Here is a 27,437-nt window from a genome sequence, read left to right as displayed (position 1 = left end):
TAAATATTCGAAAATATCAAGGCCACGCTCCTCGAACCGATCACTTTCCCCTCACCTCGAAAACCAAGAGCAACAGAACAAAACTGCATCGTGCGACGTCGGGGCGGACTCGCAGACACCTTGCTTATCGGCTCGTGCGTGTCTGCGTATACCGCGAACCACAACGAGTCACGTGCGAAATAATCGAGAGCTTGCGCAACGGCTTTCGCCGCGATTATCGACCGCAGAGGGCATTGTTTGACGAAAAGCTCGCGAAATTGCGGAGCTGGCTATGACCGACCGCACGGTTATCATCGAAATCGCCGCATGCGCGGGCTCAATGTTATCTGGAATGCACGAGAGAGCTGCGGTTCTGCGCGATGACTGGGCCTCGGGTGTCCACTTTGTTGGCGGCGGGGGCCACTTTTGTAACGGCAATCTGCGATTGTTACTGTGTTTAATTTTTTAATGGATAAACGTGAATGCGTTACGCTAGTAGTAACAATCGAGTGCAGTAAGACCTAAGAACCGCACTGAACTTTTCACGCTCAGAATTCTTTTCTTTTCGCACAACAAGAGTGCAGCTTAGGTAATCCTCCTCAGGCGTGATTGAATAACAGCAGCGATAAGCAGAACAAGAGCCGTGAAAAGAATTCCCAGCTCGCATCATCTCCCTGAAACGATCCACGCGCGACGCGTCCAATCCTGCCGCTCTCGCAAATTACCCAGGATCAATCCATCGTAGATATATACCTATATATCTAGCACATATGGACATACACGTACGCGCTCGTGTCTCGCCCTGGGGAGGCAAGCCCGTACGCTTGCGCGCGCGGCTCGCGCGCTCAAACGATAATTCATTCCTATACACCACATATTATCCGGGCAATTACAGCCGAGCGGCGATGCGATAATGCGTCCCGGCATTCCTCTAGCCGCATGCGCGTACGCATGCGCATATGTAATTGCGAATCTAGCGTTTCTCGATTATCCGGAGGAGATACGATAGCTATATGGCTCGCTCGATTGTTTTTCTTTTAAATAAAGGACTATACAAGCACGGGGGGAGAGAGAGAGAGAGGATATTTGCATATGCGATGTGTGTCGGGCCGCGCTCGATATAGGCGAGCTCGAGTTTCTGGTGAAATGGCGTGATTTTTGTGGCGCGAGGGAGAGAGAGAGAGAGAGAGAGAGAGATAAGATCGATTTTGCAATAAATCAGCCGCGTGATTAATTTATTGCATCTGCGCGAGCGGATTCTTGCCCCGTTTCATTAGCGGGAAATTAGTCGCTTAATGCGTCGGCGCAGCATTTTGTATACTGTATATAATCGCGATTAAGTGGAAAATTAAATGACCGAGCGTAATTGCTTAATCTTTATGGGGTTCGATCGGCATTTTTCGCCGCCGCGGCCATTCGTTTGATGGACGCCAGTCGTTATTGATAAGGATAAGCAGATCTGGTTGCTACTATGCGGATAATCAGTGTATTTCTCTTAGCCCTGATCTTATTAAACGATCCTTCGTCCGTGCGTATCGTTATAACAAATTCAAACTTGTAATGCAACTGGTTTTGATAACGAGAAAATATGGACGACTTTCAAAGACAGCTCGAAACCAGCCCCTAAAGCAGCGACGATCTTTGCCCGTGATTACAGAGCCCTGCATAAGACGACGACGACAATGATAATCATAGTGATTCCCGTGGTGATATTGATGGTGATGACGATGGCGATCGATCACGATGAGGATAATAATAAATAATGATAAGCATCGCGTGTACGATAATAATGCGATTAGCTTGATAGTTCCTCATTACTACCGAATATACACTCGATGCACTCGATAATAATATCTTTCGTTTGCTCACAGGTTACACGGACGTGGCAGGTCGTCCAGTCCTGGAATTCGACGGCGGCTCGACGCGCCGCGACGTCGTCTCGTCCCGGGAAATGGCTTCCCTCCTTCTCTACCTCGCACGTCTGCCAAGGTGAGTTCTTTATACACGCACTTCTTCGCCGCTTCCTATTTTATACATATAGGTGTATGGACGTCCACCTCCGCATGCCGCAAAGCGAGCCCTGTACATCGAGGATGCAGAGAAGACGCGCCGCCATACGCTCGCACGGGGTGGCGCGTACGCAGACACACACCGACTACTCGTGCTTAGAACGACTGTCATTAGGAGTTTTACGGTGCGACTGGTGTTTCTCGGAATTGCCTCTCTCCGCTTTAGAGGATGCTTGTGGACTGATTTATTTACGACTCGGTGCCGTGCAATTTTTCTCGTCGTTTAGGAGGTTTCAGATTTAGAGATGAGGTATACTCTATGGAAACTTGTATGTGTTCCCGCGCAATTATCGTAAGCGCGAGCGGTTAAGTCCACGGTGAATTATATACATCTATTTGTAGTTCTAATTTACGGAGATAAAATCTACCCTGCTAATGTCGTTGCAGAAATTGTTTATATAAATAACTTTAATTGAAACATAAATTACGGAATCAGAAACAATGCAGTTCTCACGATTATGCACGCATGCGCGCATGATCCTGCAGATAGAGATAGATGGATGTGGGGTGTTTTCAGTTTTCTTCTTTTTTTCAATAAAGAGCGAGGAATGTTGGGGAAAAAGAAAATAATTACATCTTTCGAAGTCGATAATTCAGTGCGGACACGGCGGGCAATTATAAAGCGTAGAAGTATAACTTAAGTAGATCGTTTAAGATCCGCAGTGCGAGAGAGGGAGAAAAAGAACGTTTGAAAATTATTACATTTTCAAACTTGGTTATATGCCGCCCATAAGGAAATGGTTCATAAGTATGTGTGTATACACGCGTAGCGAAGAGGGAGAGTAATATATTTACGACGCGGAATAAATTCAGGAGAGGTTCTCTCACTCGCGAAAGGTGCTAATATCATTTGAAACTGTTTTTAAACAATTTTAATTGAGGTGTAAATTAATTAGCAAAATAAAGCAATCACGCACACGCGCACGGACAGACCTGTATATTTATCGTCCCGGTGTGAGACAGAGAACACACAGCGAGAGCCGAATGAAGTAATGCAGCTTATTTATTTCATTGAAATTTAATGATTTCTAAGGGCGTAATATCTTTGTGAATATACAGTCGACGTAAATTGTCTTAATTGAAATATAAATTAAAATGTAAACGTTTTTTCCGGCGCACGTATGATACACTGCTGTAAAAACGCCTTTCGAGCTTTATCACCGCAACAGATCAACACTGCATCCGAGAATTCGTTTAAGGATTTGAAGCTAATGAGTCTGCTGAGAACTGGTTGAATCAGCGTGGATAAAGAAAAGTACCTCATGTACCCGACATTTTTCGAATCACAACTCCATCACAACTCGCGCTGCAGCAGAGCTGAGCGGATATAAATAACCTTTCCCTCTCTTTCCCAAAGCCAAGCTCAGCCGGCATCTGTCTATAGCGAACCACACTCGTGCCCCTGTGTACGTATGCCTCTACTCTAGGAGCGTATGGCCGTGACCGTGCTCTCGGGGCCCTGCATATCGAGCCGTATCGTTCATCGCGCGAGTTTATGGTCACCCATGGGCCGCGCACGACTCGCGCTACTTGCTCGCGATTTTCCCAGGCGCGACTTTCTTTTCTCGCCCCCCATTCGTAACGGATATTTATGCTCCCCGATATCCACTCTCTGTCGCTCTCTGGCTGCGGCTGTTTGCACACTAGTTTACGGATCTTTTCCCAGTTGAACGGAGATGAGCACGACGAGATGCTGCTGCTTTTGCTTTCGATTTCCGTTTGGTTTCACTTTTGTCGATCTTCTTCAGACCAAAAGAGACTCGAGCAGTTATAGATGCGGTCTGGGCGCAAACTATAGAAAGAACATTCGATTCGAAGACCAATTGAAGTTCAAGAAAATTCAAAGAGTTGTTAACAAGGTCTTCTTTCTCCGGTGCACATCAGGCCCTTGCATCGTTAATGAGCTAACTGAACCAGGACATAAAATCAAAGCAATAACGTAACGAAAGCCCTGGCAAAAAGCTCACGAGAAGTAATAACGCACGTAATCAGTCCCCGTCAGTTCCTAATCACAAACCCCCCCGGAGCCGGGAAAAAAGAGCCGTTCGCTTGGATGTAAATATTTACCCTAGAGCACCGCCGAGTCCATTAACTCTCACTCTCTCTCTCTCTCTCTCTCTCTCTCTCTCTCTCTCTCTCTCTCTCTCTCTGTCTCTCTCTCTAGCGACTAGAGAAGAACAGCATCGAGCGCGCGAAAGCATCCGCATTGCGCAACGCGCACGTGTGCTTAAATTATGCATCGAGCGGCCGCCAACAAAGTCCGCGCATAAAGCCGCCTCTTTAATAGAGACATCGCTCTCTCTCTCTCTCTCTCTCTCTCTCTCTCTCCCCCCCCCCCTGTGCGCGTATGTGCAAATCCACGGAACTTTGTTTACGACGGGGACGTCGACGGCGGCGGCTTTATAATTTCATATCGAGTTCGTATAATTCAACGCAGCTCTCGTGTACAGGAAGAGTGCCTTGCACCCGGGAGCTGAAAAGTTTATGTCTCTGTTTTCGAGCGGCGACTTTTCGCGCACGCGCGCGCCTATTTATCACGAGACGATATTGCGTGCACCCGCGTGTGAAAGTGCGCGGAGTATTTGGAGCGAGAGAATTTTTCGTCAAAGCTGCGCGCATTCGTTTTCCCATATAGCGAGAGAGGAATTAATTTTGCCTCGGCGGCGATGCGTATTATAATCTTCGGTTTTCGCGCCACTTCCGCGAGAGCTTCCTCGCTTTTACTGCGTACTTTAAGAATACGCATCAGCCACGAGAGAGTTATAGAAAACAGTTGCATCGGGCGCTTCCCACCGCAGCGAGTCTCTCGTTCGCGCAGTGCGTCCATTATGCAAAGGCAACGATAAAAATAAATACACACGCGAGAAGCTTCTCTAAGCATAAATCTAAGCTCTCGGAGAACGAAAGAAGCCGCGAAAGCCCATAAGAATCGAAAGTCCAGGCGTAGGAGAGCGACGCGCTTAAAGAGCATCGCTCGCGCTAAACGTGCATTTAGACGCGCAGATGGAACGAATAGCTCGGCGCGAAAGGAAAGAGAAAGCGTCGAGAGAATACAACGAAAGAGAGAGAGAGAGAGAGAGAGAGAGAGAGAGAGAGAGAGAGAGCAGAGGCGAACAAAGTAGGAGGAGAAGAAGGAGGAAGAAGAAGACGAAGCGTCCGGATAATTATTCGCGATGTTCTCTGAGCAAGCGCGGCTTTGCTCTTTCTCCCTAGTTTGACGAGCCGCTCGCGAGCGGCGTATCGCGCATAACGAGAAATCCCGGGGCTTAAAATATGACATTCGGCGACTTAAACGGCCCCTCGTTACTTCGCGCGCGATTTATGAGCCGCGCGGCGCGATCTTAATGAATTTTAATCCGCAAAAATGACGACGGACGCGCGCGCGCTGTACGACGAGGCACGAGAGGTATAACGAGCTTCTGAGTCGGTGAGACGAAATGAGGAAGTGCCGCGACGGTCGATGCGATTTTTCAATATTTTGAAAGATCGTTGTTTCCATGCAAAACGCTCCGATAAATCAAATCTCGCTTAAATAGGAGAAACTTTTGACTCTTTGTACGGTAAAAGAAACTCGCTCGGCTAAATTTCCCCGGCGAGGAACAAGAGCAATCCACCGCGTCCAATTTCCTGTGTCGTCGTGCGCACGCGCGTAATTTACGTACTTCCCATCGTCCCGCGACTCGTATACCGTACTCTCGAAGCGAAAAAGTCGATAGGCTCGACAACAACAATCCAACTGCGGCGCGACGATCTCGCGGCCAATCAGGCACGAAAGCTCGTTGACAGATGGGATAACAAGAGCCGTAGCCGGGGCATAATAAAGCGCCGGCGAAAGTCCCTCCGACCAATAAATCTCGCATCGTTTAGCTCGACAAAACGTTATGGCTCCGCGCGCGACTCGCACTTATATCTACATAGCTGCCGCGATTTGTTAATTGGCACGAGGTGGCGCAGCGCGCCAGGAAACGCTAGAAAGCTGTGCCGCTGCGCTCAGGAACTTAATTATCATTTTACCGGTCATGCAAATTCCCCACCGAGAGCGGCTATTATTTGCCGGCGCGCGAAATTACAGTAGTCGTATGCGGCAGCGGTTCCGTTCTCCGCTGCAGTGAAAGAGGACGATCGAGGGGAGGATGACGAACGAGTTTCCAAGCGAAGGATCGCGCTTGAACTGCCTCGGGGACTGCGATGCCGCGGACCGTTGTTTTATTCGGATCGATGCAATGCCTTTTTTGGACGCGTTGCCAGCGAGTTTTTTCTTCTCCTCGACGCGCTGCGGCTGCATCGTCGTTGGGTTAGGAAAAAATGAGGAATCGAGCGTTGTTTCATTCTCCGGCTCGTTCGGAGCTCACTGGGGCGCGTTCGAACGCGCGGTCGGAGCCATTTCATACTCGATTGAGGCTTTCCACTCGATGTGCTTGCGGGCGGATTAATGATCTCGAAAAACCTGTATGCAAAGCGATCGCTTCTAATTCTAGCTACGCTGCGAGCCAGGAGAAATTTGACTTACGTCGGACATGCTGATATCGAGATTTATCATGACAATTTTCGAGGCATTTTTTTCCCTCTTGTAATTGGATCCGGCCGAAAAATGCTAATATCTTTCGAGAGTATACGCGCGTGTGCGAAAAATTATAATTTAATTTGCATTTTGAGTTCGCATCGTTCGATCGGAATATGAAACGAAAAAATAAAGCTCGATTCGAATCTAATCTCGCCGCGGAGTCTCAGCTTTGACTAAGAGTGTTCGACTTCCAGAGCCTACCGTAGCGCACGTATGCGCATTGCGTTCTTAAGCAAAATAAATAGCTTTGTAGTCCTCAATCGCGCGCGGAGGCTGAAACTCGTAATTTATGATCTTCTTAAATTTTGCAAGTCTCGCTCGGTCGCGAAAAAACTAGAAGCCACATTTAAAAATAGCGAGCGCATGTAGGTTATCTGGTATCGCATAATGACGCGTTTGACACGTTTCTGAATTCAGTCTGCCGCGTAATAAATAGCCGGTGTGAGAGTGAGAGGATTACCCCAGGAGATTATCATCTTTAAGCATTAACTTGATAAGCCTCGCGAACGTTCTATCTTCTCCCTCTAGTATATTCAGATTTCAATGCAACTTTACTATCTCCAGAGAACATAAACTACGCAGGTCCAAGAAACTACGAACCCGACGTTTTCGCGCAATCATGCAAATAAACTCATCCACCGTGTAATTACGAGTCCCCGTTACTCGATATCCCCTGCGTCTTTTGTCAACCGAATCGCCTTCGCGTTACAGTTTGAATCCCGTCGAAAAGCGCTGCACCTGCTCCACGCGCGGGGCAATCATATCCATCCCAGGATAATTTCTCTCCGACCGCGAAACTCATCACGCGCCAGCCGTGAATTTTTAGCTCCAATTTTTCCTTCACCGAACTAATACTACTGCTACACTCGGACAGCCTAACCCGCAGGCGGCAGCGTCTCTCGAACTTTCAATTATAAATCGTACTGGGAGCACCTAAATCAAAAAGTGCACACACAGACTTTCCCCTCGCGGAAACCCTCTCTCTCTCTCTCTCTCTCTCTCTCTCTCTCTCTCTCTCTCTCTCTCTCTCTCTCTCTCTCTCTCTCTCTCTCACGCAGACTCGAAAATCCCGACGCTGTTCGCACGCGCGCGCAGTTATTAATATCGGAGGCCAGCTCGGAGAACACGCGACAGGTTCGAGCAAGAGAGATGCACATCTTCTTACACATAGAGTACCTTCGAGAAGAGCTACTCTCTCGTAGGTTATACGCACATGTGTCGTATATCATATCGCACGTGGGTTCTCTCGCACAGGGAGAGAGAGAGAGAGAGAGAGAGAGAGAGATATCCAGACGCGATAAAATCAGAAAAGCGCCCGCTGCCGTCGATGATCCAGTTGTGCACCTGACCGCGTTTCTGCATGCGCTCGTGAGTTACGGCCACGCATCAATATTCCGCAGCGCGAACGAGCCTCCTCTTCTCCTCTTCTTGCTCGTACGTGGGCTGCTGCTGCTGTTGCTCGTACGTCTCATTGTTTAGCCTCGTAAAGAGGCATGCCTCGGCTCCAATTATTTCGCGATTGTTGCGAGCCGCGCGCGGAGCCTCTTTTTTCAACCCGCGCGGCACACTCTCTCTTTTGTTCGACGCGCATTTCTTTGGCCGACTCGCGGAGGTTCCATTTTTTTTCTCGTTTTCCGAGAGGGAGGCGCTTTGGCACCGAGATTACGGGCGTAAATTTTGCTTTTAAAGACTCGCCGGTCGTTTTTGCGAGATGTTTGTTTTTGCACTGGAAAAACCGCGTGCCTTTTGTCACGAGGTTAGAAGACAAGGTTGAAATACCGCGAGTCTATGTGCGCTCGTTAAGTTTCTCGATAGGAGCTCATGCAGCCTTATGCCGTTTCGATGTTACAGTTACATAAAACGAACTGGTGCACAGTTATGGCAGCTGTATCGTCACTTCTTTAAATTGTACGCGCGCGATGTCTATTAAAACCGAAGCGTGCGCGTATATGCTATTGGAATAGACGCGTCTTGTCTCCACTTCGCTCTTCCCATTTATGCTCCTGTTATACGCGGCGTAGTATCGCAGAAAATGACACACTAAACATGGATGTTCTCGTTATCCTCGATGGTCGGACTATCTCGAGTTTACAACCAGGACTCGTTTACGGTCCCCGCGATCGAAAAGTTAATCATCGCGCGTCTCTATGCAAATAAGAAACTGACAAACAGCGGCGCGCTATATACGATATTGATATAATAGACACTGGAATACACACAGGAAAGCGTTTCCTCACACTCGACGAGACAATACGCAATTTCGCAAGTCCAAAGCCTGAAACGAATTTGATTTTCAATAATGCCCCGATACACCGAGTCTATATATACGCAGGCTAATCAAGAAGCCATCTCTCGGCTCTCTCGAGCGAAAGTCCCGTTCATTCATCGGATCTACAAAAAGCAAACTAGGTGACCTTCAACACCGCGCGCAGACACCATAAACATCGCGCATACATACAGAGTCGCGTTAGTCTGCACCTCCTTTCCTCTCCTCATTATTCATCGGCATCGAGCGTATCAACGTTTCAAAACATCGGGTGCAGTGTGTGTGTGCCTCGTCAGCGACTTGGGAAATCCCCTTCGCTGCGGATGCAGACACGTGGGCGTCCCTCGTTTTCTCACGCAGCTCCGTCGCGCGCTTTTCCAACTGATGCAGCGTCACGTAGCGCAATCATCATCGTGTCCTGTACGCAAAATTGACTCCCGCTCGAGCGCAAGAGAGGAGGAAGAAAATAGCTGCGAGGCACGCGCCCATGGGTCTCTCGTTAGAGAGAGAGAGAAGAGTGTGTGTACGCGTGCCCTCGTTTCGCGAGAGAATCCAGATGTTATAAAGGCTGCGCTTTGAATTGGAAAGGTTGACCTTGTATTTGTGGGTGGACTGCTGCTGCGGAGTCGATGATGGATGCGAGGCCGGGGCTCTGTATGATGATTAAAAATCATCAGCTGTTTGGAGGCTTAGAGGCGTTGGCTCGCTTCGAGAGATACTCGATCTGCCGGGTTTGTTTCGCGATCGCGCGGTAATCGATTGCCGTTTGTTACACCTACTATGTTATACAGCGGCGAAATTTTTCAACTCGGATCGAATCTGTTTTGCGCGGTGTTATTATAATTATACAAAGGCCCTGGTTTATCGGCGTGGATGCGGGCATATTGAATCCTCTATTAAATTTCGCCGCTGAGATTTATAAATCCATAAAGTCCTGAACAGTTATCCAGATGATACAACTATAATTCATGACTATGTACGAAAAGATACGTCTCAGTAGGGCCTTATGCGGTGATGTGGCACACGCGCATAATTGTCAGAGCGCGCGCTATAGCGAAATAATGATGAAATTATCTTTTATTCCTTATTTCGCATCCATTAATGACTGCGTAACTCACTTTTCATGCGTGTGCGCAGCGCGAGGATTCAATTTTCAGCGCGATTCTTTTGATTAGTTAATCAGCGGCGTACGATATGAGTTTTGTGTTGCAAAAGGCTCTATGTTTTACGGGCGACTTTCTTCGCCTGTAAAAATGAACGATATTTTTACTCTTCGTAGAAGTGAAATCGGCCATATAAATATTCATCATCGCAAAATAATAAACCGCGTACGCTAAGCGCCAACCTATCAAAACAACAACACACAGAGAGCAAGACATGAGCGAACTTGACAAGCACATAATAAAACCATAAATTTCCCTTTCGGGACATCTCAATTCCCCGCAGCGCTCGCGTCTCCGGCGGAGCCCAATCGGATCTCCATTAAATTACAATGACATTAGAATCCTCCTCGATAAATTAACGCCACGGCGGACGACAAGCTGTTCCATTTCCTTCTTATTTTTCCTCGCCCGCATATAAATCCTCTCGACTCTTCGCTTTCCTAATGCCTTAATCGCGAAGATCGCGGCTCAGACGAGTGAGTTTCTCGATCGAGAGATCGGGAGAGTGCATGTTTGGCTTGCGACAAAGGGGAGAGACGACGCGCTGGAGGATTAACCGGCGCAATTAGGGAATTCAATGGATGGACGGATAGGTGCTATAGAGGAACGATCTCGGCGATGGATGCTACCGATATGATCGCGTCAGCGCGAAGTTATTGTGCTCCCGTTTATTTTCTCCGTGTACTCTGCTTGCGAAATCGGATTAGTTTGCTTTAACGCAAGATTTTGCTGTGCGAATGTGTATACGAAATTACGCAACCGATTCGATATCAATAAATTCGAGGAGATATAGCCGATCGCCGGCTTTCTAAAAAAAAACCCGTAATAACCCTTTCCATCAACAGTCAACCGACTCGAATCCAAACTTCATCTCAGATCACCACCGATCATCATCGGAAGCGTACGCGTACCTTGTGTGTATACTCCCACATGAAAACGTGGGAAAGCTCTTGGCTCGTTAACAGCCACGCGTTCGCCCGTGAATTTTCAAAGGCCGCGACGCATCTTGCACGCGCCTCCCGCACGCCCGTTTTTCTCCAGGCGGAGAAATTTAAACGAGCCCCGTTCGATCGACTACTTCCGCGCTTGGGAAAACTTAACGCGGGCGTCTGTTATTATAATATCGCGTGGCCGCGAGGCGCAGAGGCGTGTTGCGCTCGCGAGCTCTTTGATCGCTTTATGCACAAGAGAGAAAGAGAAAGAAGATGGGTGCAGGACGCGCGGGGAGATGAATTTACAATGGGGAAGGCCTGACGTCGAGGAGAAAGGACGTGGAATTTTTTCTTGGAAAGGGCTTGCGGGGTTATTTTTTCTTTGATGGTACTGTGGAAAATCAATGATTGCCCACGATTAACGAGGAATTTTGCGTTTTTTGTTGCAGTGACGACTCGACGCAAGACGGATTTGCGCTACTCGTCAATGCCAATTCGAAGGAAGAAGTGGAGACTCTTGATCGGGCGCTCACTCTTCTGAAGGTAAGTTATCCACTTTGGCTTTGTCAAGTTGACGGTAGCTTTGATAGTTTCATGAGTCTACTATGTTTTATATAAAATCAACAAGATTGACGCGTTACATAACGAAATTTCATGTAAAAACACGACGCAAGTCGTTCAGCAATTTATGAGGTTCGACGTTGCAGTTTAATTTTGAGCTTGAAGAAGTCGATCAAAAATTATTTATTTTACACAAGAGTAGCCATGCATGACAAACGGGCAAATCACTTGGAATCAGTCGTGCAAATAAGAATTCATTGCTGTATGTACTCGAGCTTACCTATTACAGCGTAAGGCATATTGTGCACCGTATAATCGGCTAGAATCAAAATGCGATTCATTCGAGCGAAAATGATATACTCTCGCGAGTAAGAAGGGAGTATATGTGTACGTAAGAAAAACGAACATAATAATCATTACCTGCAAGGAACCCATAATAAAAAAATTCATCAAACTACAGTGCGAAAGTAACGACGTTTTGACAATCATAATCTTCGTAATTGAGAGAACTAGAGCAGCGCTGAGGCGGCAATTTTACAAATAACATAGCAGCTGTCGCTGTCTCTCTTTCTCTCTCACGATGAAAAACCATATTTTTTTCAGGGCAAAATCAAAATACCTCAGGCGTACCTTCTGCGAAGCGCACCGGAAGGCAGGACGGCCGACCTCTTTCCGCGCAGCCACCTCAAGGTGAGTCTTGTTTCTCGCTTCGCTAAATTCATATTTCTCCGACAATGCGCGACGGCGATTCGACTCACCGCTCCAGGTGTCTTCCGACCAGTTTTCCATTTCTGTATATGCTCATTTTTTCCGACTACGCGCGCGGAGAAGCGCGTTAAAATTAACGTTCTCTCTACATTTATGGAGTTGCAAAAATTCGAATCGATTATCGTTTCGCAAAACGTGATGGAAGGAGTAATAAACTTCGTAGCTTAAACGAAAGTCAAAGTTGTAAACTTAATTATTATTATTATGTTTCTATACGCGTGCATACATTTATGTACAGCGGAAGAACGGCAAATTATTATTCCGAGAGTATAATTAAAACAATGATATAAGGCCATCGCCACGATAAATTCAATCGCCCCCAATACAGTCTCTCGCCACAATAAACCATCGACTTAACCCGCGCAATTACACGCATAACGCCCTCATTAACACGACAATGCCCGCACGAATTCCCGTTCAATTAATCCATCGCGCCTCTGCAGAACCCACTGTTGGTCACATCCTCGTACTCCCAGCCCAGCATAATAATCCCACGTTGTATAAATCGAGTCGCGCGCGCGCACCTCGAGTTTTGTTTTGTCTTCGCGCGAACGCACGGAGAGCAAGAGAGAAGGAGAAAAATGCTCGTCGCTGCTGCTTTGTTGTGACTGCGTGCGCCGGGCAATAAAGTAACCCATTCCGCACTTAACGCGGCACAATTCAATTCGATCCGCCCCGGCTCTTTCTCTCACCTGCGCAACCCCCTTTACGCGCTTTTTTGCTCACAGCCGAGCGCGCTTGCGCGTTGCTTTATTTTAAGTAGCCTCGAGACTTTACTCCTTTTGCGCTGCATAAGCTTAACGAAGTGGGTTTTGTTTGCTCGACCGGCTGTGCCCGCGCGTTTATCGAGCTTCGTAATGAGGGTTCGATTGTGGCCGCCGTGTTTGAACGTTGTGGGAAAACGGTCTTTATTAGGCTTTTGCGGATTCTTTTGAATTTCGCGTGGATTGTTCGCGATCGAGCTTTTTGTTCAGAGATGTTTTTGTTAAATTTTTTACGCGCGCTTCACTTTTAAGTAACTTTCGCGGCGATGCTCGGTATAACTCTCGGCGCGAACGACTATTATCTGATAACACTGTCATCGTACTCTTGCGGCAACAACGGAAGCAAGACGTGTCGCGATGGCGTAAAACAGCAAGTGTCCTTCTTTTTTTCACGCGACAGCTGAGGCTTGTTAAAAAGAATAGCCATACTGCAGAGGAATGAGATGTGACTTCTCCGCTTTCTGATTGCAGATCGTCAGCGTGGACCAAAACACGTTGGAGAAACACATCCCCAGGCGAACGACGGATTACCATCACGAGCATTGTGTTGCTTATTATAAGGTAAATTTATTTCACTCGTATACACGAAGCGTCGAGATATCCTCGTGAATGAATAGAGAATATTTTTAGAATTCATACTCCTGAAAGTTTATAGTGATCACGCGACTATACAACAAGGAAGTTAAGCTCCAGATCCAAATCGAGTCCACTAAAAAAACACACAAGTGTCCCTCTTGTACCTATAAACCTCATATATTTACAAAATATCAAGTATTGGCCAATTAAAAACAGCATCCTTACTCCATAAACATTTCCTTCTGACCTCCAAGCAGCCCGCGCGATGCTTTAAAGCCTTGTGAAATCGGTGTCAATTGCGGAGGGAGAGAGAGAGAGAGGTGAGCGAGGGTGTCCAATCGGAAATTGAAATTTCACGCTTCGCGGAGTATCCTATGCGCTGTAGCCCAGTTAGAGAGCATAACGCGAGCGAGCTGCGCGCACTTTTGCACGCGAGAGCCATGGTTATTAACATTATATATATATGACATCATTAACGCGCGAGAGGAACGGCGGCTTAGCACCGTTGTTCTCGCGCTGGGTTGTATACACGGTACATTCAATTTCCTCGAGTTTCGCATGTTTTTTGTTTCTGCCGCACGAGAGAGCAGGTGTTTAAGCTGCTAATTATGACTTCCTCGTCGACATCATTTTCCATTATATGCATACTCTGCAGCGTATTGAAGATAATCTGTGGGCAGGCTTAGCTCTGGATTTATTCCGACTGCTAACTCACTCACTTGAGCGTATGGTTATGAAACAGTATGAATAATCTATACTGATTGGAATATTCATCAAGTGGATTTATTCTTGTTTATGGGAAATTTCAAATGCATTTGTACGGATATTTTCTCGCCGCTGAATTGGAAAAAATGTAGTATCAAGTTTTTGATGGAAATTTCTTCAAGTGGTATTGCTATCACACTTTTTTGCTTTAGTAGACAATAAGCATTTAAAGCTAAACAAGGAAAAACTTCCCATGTTCCACTCGTGCACAACTATTTTACTCGATCTCCACCTAAACCACGTTATAATTCAGCCACAATTAAATGCGCACGTCCTGAAACGCGTCAACTTTCACGACAGTCGCCATCAAAGGCTCTTTGAGAGAATGCGATTCCGAATTTCGAGTTCCCTCCCCCGCGGCCGAAAAGAGAAGAAAGAAACATTCGCTCAAATTGAGCGTATCGCCATCGACAGTCGACAAAAAGCAAAGCTCTGACCGCTAGTCACGACAACAAGAAGCTTTCGAATTCAGTCGGTCGAAGCGAGGGAGTGAAAAAAAGCGAAGATGAAAGAAGCGACGAAAAGGAATGTGGATCGTGTGCACGAGAACGAAAGCGTCGTGGTGCTTGTATATATGTATACATACATATACGACAATGACAGGGAGAGACAGGTTTCATTTTCCGGATGACTGGCTAGGCTGTGACAGATTCGGCAGGGTCGGATTCGCCAAGGCGAAATGATTGCCATTTAGGTATGTGCGCACTGCTCGCGAGAAGAGTGAAACCAATTGCAATCGTCGTGAATGTCCTCGGCAGTGATGCGTCTGTATTGACTGCCGATGAAGAGGGAGAGAATGAGGCTCGTTGATGACCTTGTCCGTGAACTTTCATTGGCTATTGAAAGTTTTACTTTCCAGGACTTCGCACTTGCTTCGTGACAATCAATTAGATTCTACTTGACTTTGTATTTACAATAGAAACATTTAAATTGTCGTTCAAAACGTTTGATCGACTAAAAATTTAATCTCAACAATGCATTTAAAAGTTTCACCGATGATTTATTGCCCTCTCTCGGAATGCTCCGAAGAACTTTGGGCAAAATAAAGCAAGAGACTACCAAGTATCTTTTGAAAGTAATGTAGCTCGATATTTGATTGAACGTCTCTGCAGTCGTGATTAATTTCGCCTTAAACTCCATTAAATCCATCGGCTCTTCTGATGTGGACTCTCGCCGCTGTTCTCGAACGCATTAACATAGATATCGGCAGCAAAAGAGGAAGTCTTGCGCTCGTAAAACATCGTTAGTAGTTCAAAAGTCGAGCACGAAGCCATCGCGGTTCCATTGCACGCCTGACTGGTTTTCATTTATGATGGTTTTTCTTCCCCTCGCCTGGAAAAATTCTGCTATGAATTATTCATCATTGGAAAAACCACTGCTTCGAGCAAGACTTTTTGTGTTTCGCACCGCTGCTCGTAAGCATTTATTTTATATTTTCGAGTCGTTACGTTTTAGTGAGCATGAGACTTTCGTCATATTTTATTCAAATTGCGATATCGAAATATAAACAAGACTGATTGTTGTCGTAAATTCCTGTGTGAAAAATCCATGAATGCGTTCAATCACCTGAATTCACACTCGTCAAACAATGCAAAAGACGTGTATAGACGAACACAGCTCCGAACGAATATATCAATGGACCTCATTTCTCGCTGCAGTAGCTGTTCCGTGCTCCGAAGTTGCGTTGCGCGCTTTCGCCGCTGCGCAGCAACAAGTGACTCATCAACAGCGCTAAACTGATGACAATGTCGATCTAATAGTACGCTCGATGCTCATCAGTCGTTCGTTCACCAGGGATTCGATGCACTCGTATTTCGTTATAATTTCGAGAGTCTCGCAAAATTTCGGAATTATCCTAAATAAACAGGTTCACACTTACTTAAAATATTAATAAGTTGGTCATAATTAAATTAACGTTAACCCATTTAAGTATCAACGCGTATACACGTTCGAATTTACAACCTAATACAAAAATATTACTCTTTTTAAATTAGAAATATAATTAGCTGTTTTTTTTATGAGAAAACGGAGTAAAGCTAGTTCAATGTACTAAGCATTTTGACATTGCGTGCCATAACAAGTCGAGAAATTCGCCGTAAGAAATGATCCAGACGTATGCCAGACGCAGTTTTATCTGAACTTGCTCTGGATTTCAAGATACTGCAGCTCCCTTGGGAATCTTCTTACTCACTTGAGACACTCGCCGACTGCGTATTTACACCGTATTTTGATTTACGACCTTTCATCCATTACTGAGCGTCTGTGCACGCAAGTCCGCGTATTTGTGATGTCATTATCGCGTCGTCGAGGCTTTGCTTTTTCAGACGACCGAACCACGTCCATTATCCTGCGTTAATTAGGACTCTAGACCCATTTCGAAAACGAGGCATTTGCTATTTCATCTTAGCTTTTGATTATCCAATGCGTGCTTGATTTGGGTTAGGCAACGATTGTTCTAAATGCCTACTTTTAGCCGACAGAGTTGCACAACTAATTAGCGTTCCCACAAAGATTAATCCACTGGCTCTTTGTTGTCAATTTTCATAACATCGCATTTAAACTTTTTGTTCAACACTTAAGCATCGAGAAACCCTAATCTACACGTTTCTGAAGTAAAAAAACCTCTCTCGAAAACTGCAAAATCTACCGCGCGCATTGAATCCGCTGGAAAGGCCAGTCACTCTCGCCTCTTGCGCAACGTTACGCGCGCGCTTTGCCGCCGCTCACTTCTCTCTCGCGCGCAGCCTTGATCTTGACACTTGCGCTTCCTGTATTATGTACCAGCACGACTGCACGGCTTTCCGTTCTCCCTCTCTTACTCTGCTGTCTGTCTCTTCTCGCAGGAGTTCGACAGCGTGATGACGGAGTGGCAAGCTGCCGGTCGCCGACTCGCCCTCGAGATGTCCGAGCTGAAAGAGTGCACGAGCTTGTCGGGCAGTCTGACGCCCCTGAATCGACTGCTCACAGATCCGACCCTCAGGCGTACGGGGAGGGACGCAGAGGAGTCGATCGCCGTACTCGAGGAGAGGGCAGCGCCAATTGCCAATGTCGAACACGTCAGGTGAGTATGCAACACGTATGTATGGGGGGGGGGATGGGTGATGACAGGTGTTTGATGCTTCTCCTGCGTTCTCAGTGTTTATTTTTCGTGGGGATTTTCACTCGAGCGCGTATTGCAGTACCGCGATTTTTCTACTTGAAAGTACCGAGCCAGTACACGCTATCGGTTGCAATAAATATTCCATTTCTGTTTCCTGAACGATTTCGAACTCCGGAAAAATTCAAACGCTCAACACCTGAATAGTCGGCAAACCGCCTCACAATCGCATCGTCAACGAGGCTCGAGGGAAAAAGTACTCGCGACAAATCAGCGCATAAAACTTACCGCGCGAATATTTGTCGCTGAAGACCTTGACGCGACATCAATTTGCTCCTGGAAAGGCCTTTAGCTCGTGAGAGCTGCCTATAATGCGCGCGCGAGAGAAATTGCGCGCACGCTTGTCGGAAAAGTGAGAATCGCTCGCCGTACGCAGCGTACGCACTCTCCAATCTATATGGAAACTGAAATGTAATTCCACTGTTATTGTGCGCAGGTTGTCGCTCGAGCGGGCGCGGAGACTCGTGGAGGAAGTTGGCAACGCGGCGACGAGGCTCGAGTCATCGTTCGAGTCGAGACGCGCCACCATTCGCAACCTCGCTGTGCTGAGGAGCATCGAGGATCAGGCGCGTGAGGTGAGTACCGATTTATCGATTTAATTTTTAAGTTCATATACTCGTTCGATCGACGTGGATTTTGAGTAAAGTATGAGACGACCCGTGAGCTATACACACTTGATTAATCTTCCGTTTCATATTTTCTTCAAATAAACGATGGAATCGACCAGCACCTCTCGTAAAAGTCGCAGTTGTATAACGTAAATAATGTCCACGCGGAGTAAAACAAATGATTGAAAACGATTTCTTCGAGAAATACGAGACAAAGCAACTTTTCACGATGAAATTAGGTCTACCGAGCGATATTTATGTCACAACTGCGGACATAACGAAAAGAGAGAAAAAAATTGGCGTATACCTCTTCGAAAAAAAATCCGAAACTTATTCCACGACCTCACGTGGAGCGGAGCCCGCGGCTGAGCCGAAGCATCCTATCTCTTTGGCGCGATCGCCGGGCGCTAATCGGTTAGCATCGATTTACGCGGGAGAGGTCAGCGGCTGTAGCATCGCTCAAAAGAGGTCCCGAAACGAGGTTACGGAAAACCGCAGGAGAAGAGAGGACGAGAGAGCCGATCGCGCGCGCGAGCGGCAAATTGATTCGAGAGGACGAGGCACAAAACGTTACCGATGCGCTCATGCTCGCGCCGAGTTATTACGTACGAGGAGAAATTTGTTTGGGATTTTTTCTTCCTCTTCAATTCACGAACGGTGGGGAGTTTTTATGAATCGCCGCTTCGGTTATATTCCGGGTTAATTGGGCTTAAGGTCGAGCTGATTGCTTGGACGGATTAACAGGGCGGTGTGTATGTGTGTATGTACGGTATTAGGAATAACATTTGAATTGAGATTGCTGATGCGTGTAATGCGGAGTTTTTAATAATGTTTCGTAATGGGTTAGTTGAGAGAACGTTATTATATGTTGAGTGTGGGTAAATTTAATTAGCAGCTGAGATACCGATCTTACGTACACCTAGGAAATTGAATCGGATGAAAATCGTTGTTTTACGGTAAATTCACAATATGCACGTTATGCGTTTTATCTATTCCGCAAAATCACACAAAAGGCTTCTTTCCATATTCTTTCAAAAACCAACGCGGCGCAGCAGAAGATTTCCGTCATTGGTATTCCGCGTTTACCAACGCACACGAATTTTCTTTGCTGACACGCCGACATTAGCTCAGCGCCGAAAAACAAGTCATCCCGTCGCGTGCGGTTGAAATCGTTATGTCACGCAGCGGCGGCGTCGCGACAGAATGGAATGTCGAAAGATTAAAGCAATCCCGTATTTCATTCACAATCTTACGATGCAGCTTCGTGTTCATTGACAACTTGAGAAATCAAAACAAAATTACTCACCGAGCAAACTCGACGTCGAGAAATCCTTATAGGCACAGCGACGTTCCGATTCGAACCCTTCTCGCGCGCACAGCTTAATTTTCCAGCACACCTTCGTAGCTGCAGCTTCATCTCGCTCATTTCCGCGCGTTCGGTCGTTAAAGCTCCGAGATAGCCGCGGCTTCCTCCGCTCGCACAAAGCATTCCGCGGTAATTAGATAGATATACGCGCTCGAGTTACGCCGGTAACCCTTTTTTTTTTGCTCGGGATGGAAGTACACACACACGCGACTACGCGCGACGAAAAAACCTAGAGGATCGCCAGGGGACTTTGTGGCTCTAACGAGGGCTTTCGAATGTCTCTCTCAGTAGCTTGTGGCGAGATTGCGCGAATTTTCAATTAGGTGGGGAAAACGTCGAGATTCCAAACTCGATCTCAAAATATTATCCACCGCGGGATTCTTAAACACGTCAAAAGCTCGGGTTTCTCAATCCAGCAGGAATAACGCCGGGCATATATTTTATCTGAAAACACGAGCGTTATCCGCTTCACAAGAGCAGAGGCCAGTGTTCATTGTTCAATAACCCATCGGCGGTGCATCGTGAAACGAATACCCCACAGCCAGCTCATAACCATTCGGTAACGGTCATCCCGCGCACACGGTTCGGGCTGCATGAGAGACCGCCTCATATAATACTCCCGTATACAAACACACACGCACACACACACAGGCAGAGACACGTGAGTAGCGATGATCTTGACGCTCGTTAATCAATGCTTAACCAGCCGCCCACACGACTCGCGTGTCACCGCGTGTAGACTCGCTGCAGTTACGCGATCGCTATGCGCGCGCGCGCGCGAGAGACTCTTACGTGTCGTTTATGTCATTCTCAAGAGAGGGAGACTATAACGGTGTCGCCCGAACTTTTCTTCTCTCTCCGGTCGTCCTATTGTAACGAGATATATGGGCGCGGGAATTTCAATCGCGCTCTTCTTTTCTTTCTCCTTGTTGTCGGAGGATCACGCGGGATTGGCCTGTTATTGTGTGTACGATGTATGGCTGCCCAACTGTTTTGAATGATAACTACTGCCGCGCACCAAGTTAAAACTTCATTTCGGGAGGGATATTATGTAACGACGCGGCAGTTATGAAGATACGTTTCGGATTCAATTTTTTTTCCACTAAGTCTCCAGTGATGTAAAAAAAGCCTACACGTTTGTATACGAACGCGGAATTTGATACCCGATAGTTCGATTCTCTTCTCGCTGTATTTCTATATCGAACAGGTGGGTTGGATAACGCGATGTGTACAGCGTAATCCGTTAGAAGACTCAATTAATTTTGTTTGCGCGCGAGAGGTGTTACAAGGCGGCCTCCTCGGAATTCCAGTAGGCGCCGTATTCTCGATTAATCCTTACGCACATATATTTTTTTTACCTCAGTCGCTTCGCTACGCGTATACGTTATAACTGCTGCTCGTAACCGCTAACCAGCGTAAAAATCCATCAAACTAGTTTTATAATTAAGACTATAACCCGGTAACGACTTCCACGACAAGATGAATTTCGAAATTTAAATTTAAAATCCATGCGCGCGTGAACACCTAATCGAAGTATCGAGAATCGATTCCTAAATCTTATACATACGCACGTCGTACTTATGCTGCATAGAAAAAAGCACGGATACTCTCGTCCTCGAGAACTCAATTTTTCTTAATAAGTGAACCCGTATCGCGCGCATACCGGCGCATGACGAATTTAACGAGCCCGAAAAATATTCAAAAATACCGTATCGACGAGATCGATCGCAGTCGATAGCGCCGCGCGCTGCAGTGTTTTGAAAGGCCGTGCCGTAAATGGTCCGTGCCGCCGGCCACCGGGAAGAGCTCGTCCGTCAGTTTTATTGACGCGTCTTTTGGGATGCAGTATCGGGGCTTCGATTTTTGTTTTATGCGGCGGCGGGATGCTGGAACCGGTCAAATTGCATTTTGATTTGGGTTACCCGGAGTTTCCGCCTTCAAAAAGCGGATGCATTATGGAAATGTCGGACCGAGATTTCTCGTGTCAAAAAACTCGATTGCGACCACGGCTTGTAAAAATACAAAGGAGGATGAATCAATTTTTCGATTGTTCGAGTCGTGTAAGGATAACACCAAATTGGCCACCAGGAACTCGTCCAATATTTACTGACCTTTTGAAACAAGCACAGGCTAACCCTCGCGAGAGAGAGAGAGAGAGCCAACACACGGCGGACAGCGTCTACAAACGAAAGTAAAAAGCTCGGAGTCACAGTGATCTCTCTCTCTCTCTCTCTCTCTCTCTCTCTCTCTCTCTCTCTCGCTCCTACTTGGCTCGAGCATCAGCAGTAGGCAGCAGCGGCAGGAGCAGCAGTGTCCATATCTCATCTCTCCGTCGAAATCAAACGATCAGCTGTTGAGCGAACGAACGAACGGCACGAGGCTTACACTAGGCGAGGAAGACTGTACACGTCCGTCTGGTCCCAGCGCATAACACTGGCTTACCGTTATATTAGAGAGACTCCGCCGAGTCCTCGGGGCCTATCCCACACTAAAAGCCGCCTCGAGAGCACACTGTCACTTGCTCGGCGAACACCTAGCGAGTCGGAACGCGAAGCGCAAGTATCCTCTGTATACCCGGCGCGTGTATATAGAAGAGAAGAACACAGTGTATCATATACACAATGCGTGCGATCGGAAGTGGGTCGCCGCGCAACAACGACAATGCGTCTAATTGTCACGCGCTTTCACATACTGCCGGCGCTCTTGCTTTTTTTCGCGAGTGAGTCCTTCTGCTACGCGAAAGTGTCCTGCCTGCTGCATCGCGCTTGGTAATATAATAGCCGCTGGGAGAGGAGCTTCGGAGGAGAGCACAGCCGTAAGAACAAAAGGTATAGAAAGTGATCGTTGCGTTTGGAGCTTGTTTTTTTTTCATTTTATTTTTCACCGTCGGATATGTGTGTGCGTTGTGTCGGGTGTTTCGAGAGAGAGAGAGAGAGAGAGAGAGAGAGAGAGAGAGAGAGAGAGAGAGAGAGAGAGGACAGAAGTGATAGGAGTGTTATTAGACCGGGTGATTTGTTGGTTTGGCCGGAAGGTGATGACATCGGCGGGGTTTGCCGTGCCCGTGCGAACATTGTGTGCATTATTTTATTGCGAGGAAAAAATTCGTTCGTATATTCGCTCGATTCTCTCGGAGATTGTGCAACGCTGTATAACGCGATATACTCGGATTAAACTTTGTGACTCAGGCGGAAAAATTGGAGAGTAAATTATCCGCTTATTGATCCTTCGTAAATTAAAATACAAAGTATACGTAATTTTTGTAAATTCATATGCATTGCGCGATTAAAAGCAATCTCTCGCGCCAATAAAAGCATCAGTATATATACATATACTCGGAACGAAAATCGTTACATATCACCATAAATTACGCCATCCACATGCCTGCAACAAAGATAACAATCCCGACCTCAAAGCGAATTCTCAACATTGCATCACCGATCGCAAAAAACCGCATCTTTCTCTCTCTCTCTCTCTCTCTCTCTCTCTCTCTCTCTCTCTCTTCTCTCCGCGCAATAAATTAATTTACAATCGTGACGGCGGCTTTCGTCGTTAAGAAACCAACTCCGAGCAGCCGTGCCCGCACGAGCGGTCGCGATCATCCTATCCTCTCCGCAAGCTGGAGAAAAAAAGTCCGACGACAAAACCGCGACAGGAGGAAAATCCCGAGCAAAAAAGCCGACTCGACAGTTCTGCGCTGCAAAAGCCGAGTGTATACGCACAGAGCTTCGTATATAGGTGCAGTATAGGCAGAGAAGCGCCCGGAGCGTCGCGTCGTCGCATTCCCGGCGACGTTCCACTTTAATCGCGGCTCTCTCGAGAAAGAGAGAAACCCCGGCGCTAGATGCCTGCGGTATTGCGCGCACTCTTATCGAGCGTTATTCAATGATGATGGATTTTTAATAATACCTGCTATTGCCTGCGCCGTGGCGGGCGGATGTTTGGGACTCGAGGCGTGCGAGCTGATGTGGTACTGTTATGCGGAAAAACTGAGGGATTCGATGATATTTTGCCGTTGGAGTTTTCGAAACCCGGAGAAATCATGCGGTTATATATTAAAAAGTGGTATTCTTAATTGTCACCGCGGAAAATTGCCAATTTATTTCGAGCCGTCGCTGTACACATTCAAATTATTGGGCATGAAAAAAAGCAGAGAAGATGCAAGCCCTCCTCGCCACGAAAAAATCGAAAGAGCAAATTACAGACGGCCGAGAGAGAAAGGACGAGGCCCAATTAATTTATAACACTCCCGCAAGTTCGCGCGCGTATCGGTTCCGCCGGCTGTCAGTTGCGGCGAGCGAGCAACAAAAGGCGCCGCGTATCGAATCGATCGCGTGGGTCCGATAAGCCGTAAAATCGATCGCGAACGATTATCTGGATTAATAATGGCAGAGGCTGCGGAGACCTCTGAAATCGAATCTGAATGGCGAAAAAAAAATCGGATGCTTTTTTAATACACTTTTGAACATTTATAGCTGCTGACTAAGTCATTTATTTTCCATATTCGTATGAGTGCAATCGTCGCAGTAAAGATAGTGGTTGAAGCACGTATATGTTGGTGTAATCTAAATGTGCGCTGTGCATATCGAAGTAATCAAGCGCCTTAAAGAACAGTTGTAAAAAGATAATGATACACGCACTCGCTGCTCTAAACAATCGAAAATAAAGATTAGAGTGTAACTACTGTAGCGCGATACGATATAACCAATAATTTCTTCTCTAATCTGCATACTTCGTCGAAACTACCCGATATAGCGAATTGCCGAAAAATGAGCGCTATTACGAATTATTAATAATTTCAGAGGCCGCGATCCGCGGATTATAATGCTTCATTGTTTCTTGATAATGGAACATTACTAGCGAGATTCCCGCCGATAAGGCAAGATACTTTTACGACTATCTTTCACGTATCAATCCACTTTCTCTGCCGCTTTGCGCTCGAGCTTCCCATTCTGAAATATCTTTATTTATCGCGATACACACAAGACACAGTGCGGCGCTCGACTTGCGTAAATGGAAAGTAAAAGTACACATAATGCACCTAAAACGCTCAATTTTGCCTTCTCGCTTCTCACACGGGAGGGGAAAAAATTTGTCTGCGGGCTCACGGCCGCTATCGGTTTCCTGGATTCTGACTGCTCTATTACCTCAACTCGCGCTTATTTCGTCCATTTATCTGCGGCTTTTTTCCAGCCAGGGCGAGATTTAGTGTTATTTCCGTCATTCGAGCTCGCGGTAGAGAACAGAAGAGAATACTCCGCAGCGCTGATAATATTTATAGCACGGTCCGAGAACGAAATTATTATTACTTCGCAGCGTGATAAAATTATTTTGCACCCGCAAGCCTCGAACGAAACTTCGGAAGGTTTCACCTCCGCGCGCGAGAGGCCAGAAATTTCGAAAATTTCGTCTTAATAAATCCGTTATTAGCCGGCTGATTACGGCGCAATTTTTCCGCGGCATCGGCTCTCTATAAAACGCGACTCGTTAGGTGCGGCACATCTCCCAACTCTCTCGTGCAACCCATAGCTCCAGCCTCTCTTCTCTCTATACGCTCGACTCGTCGTTCGCTCGGGAAACGCTCCTTCATTACATCCCCGGCGTGGATCGAAACCACATCACGATTTAGATTCGACTCGACTTTCCACTAACTGCGCCAACCGCCGCCGCCTCCTTTTATACGAGCTCGCGATACACAGCGCTCTAAACGACGCGCGTATTTTCATTCCCCGCATATTTGTGTGCGGACGCCTCCGGAGTCTTTTATCCCTTGATTAGAGGCCGATTGCGTCTCAGCTTATACTACTGGTTTCCTGTCGTTATTGTTTTTTCTTCTTCTTCTTTGTCGAGAGCTGTCTGGAAGTGTGCAGTGTGTATACCTATACCTACTTTTTCATTAGAGGATCGCGTTGTGCGAGTTTTTCAGTTTCATAGCGATCGCGTAATTGAAAATTGTCGAGTGATTAAGTTTTTGTCCAGGCTTCTCGATTTGACTGATGTATGTATGTATGTATGGAGCAGCAGAAATAACATTTACTCATATTTACTTTGTGCATGCTAAAATAATGTGTAAAATATTCATCGCCTACTTAACGTTAAGGCTAGGCATGGTTGATTAATTACGGTCTGAATTTCGAAATTCAATTGAAAATTTTTCTTCGCGGACGCAGTGAATGATTGTGAGACATTCGAGCTTCGTTCCCGATGCGCTTGCACTCGGCTTGATGAAATTAAATTCTGATTATTACTCCTACCTGTTTGCGTATGCGCGAATGTAAGATATTTGCAGAACTAGGTAATATTTTAGTTGCGCCTTTCAACGAGCCACTGCTAGAAACAATTTTGCGCATATCATTAAAATGATTAGTATGGTCGCTGAGAAGGATACGAATTCATATGTATTAGAGAACCAGAGTTTTCCGCTTGTACAGCGTCAGAACAATATGCGCAGCGTTTATAAATCTCTAAGAAATCCAATTAACTCGCTATAAATTAACAAGCGTGCGAGCTCGGCTGAAAAATGACAAGGCCGTAAAAAGGCTAAAAGCCCAATCAGTCGGCAAAAGGAAAATCACACGTTTACACTTATAACCGTATACGGGGAGGATGCACTCGACCCATAAACCATCCTCTCCCGATCACAGTTATAATGAACGCACACCAAACGCCCTGAAAAAGCAAAAAGAATCTTCCTCCATAGCATTCGGTCGAATCCTATGCATATGACGGTCGATCCTCTCCTTACAACTCCATTAGGCACTTGAAATCGCGATGAATCACACACACGGATAGAGGATAGTCGGCTGATCGATCGGCGGATATCACGTACGCGCGTAACTTCTCTCTTCGCGAAAGAGGAGGAAAAAAGGCGTCGGTAAATGGGGAGGGAAAAGCCGCGGGCAGTCATTGTCATTAATCCACGAGCGCGCTCGCGCGGGAAAGTGCTAAATCGCTGGTTTCTCCGTCCGTACGTACAGTCCACGCCTAGGCGCTGCGAATTAATCTCAATTTGCCGCAGTCGCGTTGGCTTGCTGGCCTATACAGCGCGTGTGTATCGGTACAGTTGGACGCAAAAGTTTGCGTTGGACTCTTGTGGGCTGATTGAAGCCTGGAGATTCGTCATTCTGTAGTTGATCTATAATATCAATCGATTCACGTCGTTGACGTTGAAATTTATGTCGTCGACAAAATTTCATCGACGATTAGCTTGGGTAGTATCACTTAGCATGAGCGGTCAGAGTAGTAGAGCCAACAGTAGGCTGTTCTGGCATGAATGGTCCACCGCAATATCTAGCCTCAAGAAACAGATTGAGATGAGGGAAATAGGAGAGTGCCCATACGCCATCTGTTGTCGCAAACCAGAGACTAACGAAAAGTTCAAGCAGTGGGGAAAAGTCCAGTCCAATGAGCTGCTTTGTTTAACTCGCACACCGTCATCGTGGTGGCAGGTCTTTTTCTCTAGTTACATAACTGTTTATTGAAACTTTGACCAATCGAACATAATACTTACTCCTTGCTGATTAGTTTCCAAACTCGGCCGTACGTTATTCACGATCGTCAAAGCCGAGATGCAAAAACTTTTGCTGTAAACTGTACCCGCGTGTAGCCGTTTCAGGGAAAGTCCAATTGAATTATTCGATTTCCCGGTTATCTCTCCCGGCGGGGCATCGCGTGCATTATATATATCCGCTCATCGCGAGCCGCGCAATAATCGCCGTGGATTAGAGTCCCTGAGGTCGTTAACGCCGACGTCTCGTTTCACGGTCAGCGGCGCGCGCATGTCAATCCACGCCTCGCTGCGGTAATAGACCTCGCTGCACGACGATCCTGTATACAAGTATATGCTCGTGTGTTTGGAATCGAGGGTGGGGTCACTTGCTGCGCTTACACCGCGATTGGCCA

At 46.7% G+C, this 27,437-nt stretch overlaps 1 protein-coding gene across 6 annotated transcripts in view; it reads left to right on the top strand.

The window, feature by feature from the left end:
- Nucleotides 1–27,437, top strand: part of LOC100120109 — a 405,862-nt gene that overhangs the window by 267,872 nt on the left and 110,553 nt on the right. For all 6 annotated transcript variants that reach the window (XM_016990241.3, XM_008217833.4, XM_016990242.3 and 3 more), the window contains 6 exons: nucleotides 1,851–1,968; nucleotides 11,423–11,516; nucleotides 12,138–12,224; nucleotides 13,538–13,627; nucleotides 17,251–17,468; nucleotides 18,001–18,139. In XM_016990241.3, coding sequence (XP_016845730.1) covers nucleotides 1,851–1,968; nucleotides 11,423–11,516; nucleotides 12,138–12,224; nucleotides 13,538–13,627; nucleotides 17,251–17,468; nucleotides 18,001–18,139 — 746 coding nt within the window. The remainder of the gene's footprint in view (nucleotides 1–1,850; nucleotides 1,969–11,422; nucleotides 11,517–12,137; nucleotides 12,225–13,537; nucleotides 13,628–17,250; nucleotides 17,469–18,000; nucleotides 18,140–27,437) is intronic.

This window comes from Nasonia vitripennis, chromosome 1 (assembly GCF_009193385.2).
Source record: "Nasonia vitripennis strain AsymCx chromosome 1, Nvit_psr_1.1, whole genome shotgun sequence".
NCBI classification, from domain to species: Eukaryota; Metazoa; Arthropoda; class Insecta; order Hymenoptera; family Pteromalidae; genus Nasonia; species Nasonia vitripennis.
The sequence above is the reverse complement of the archived record's forward strand: the minus strand, read 5'-3'. Positions and strand labels throughout refer to the sequence as shown.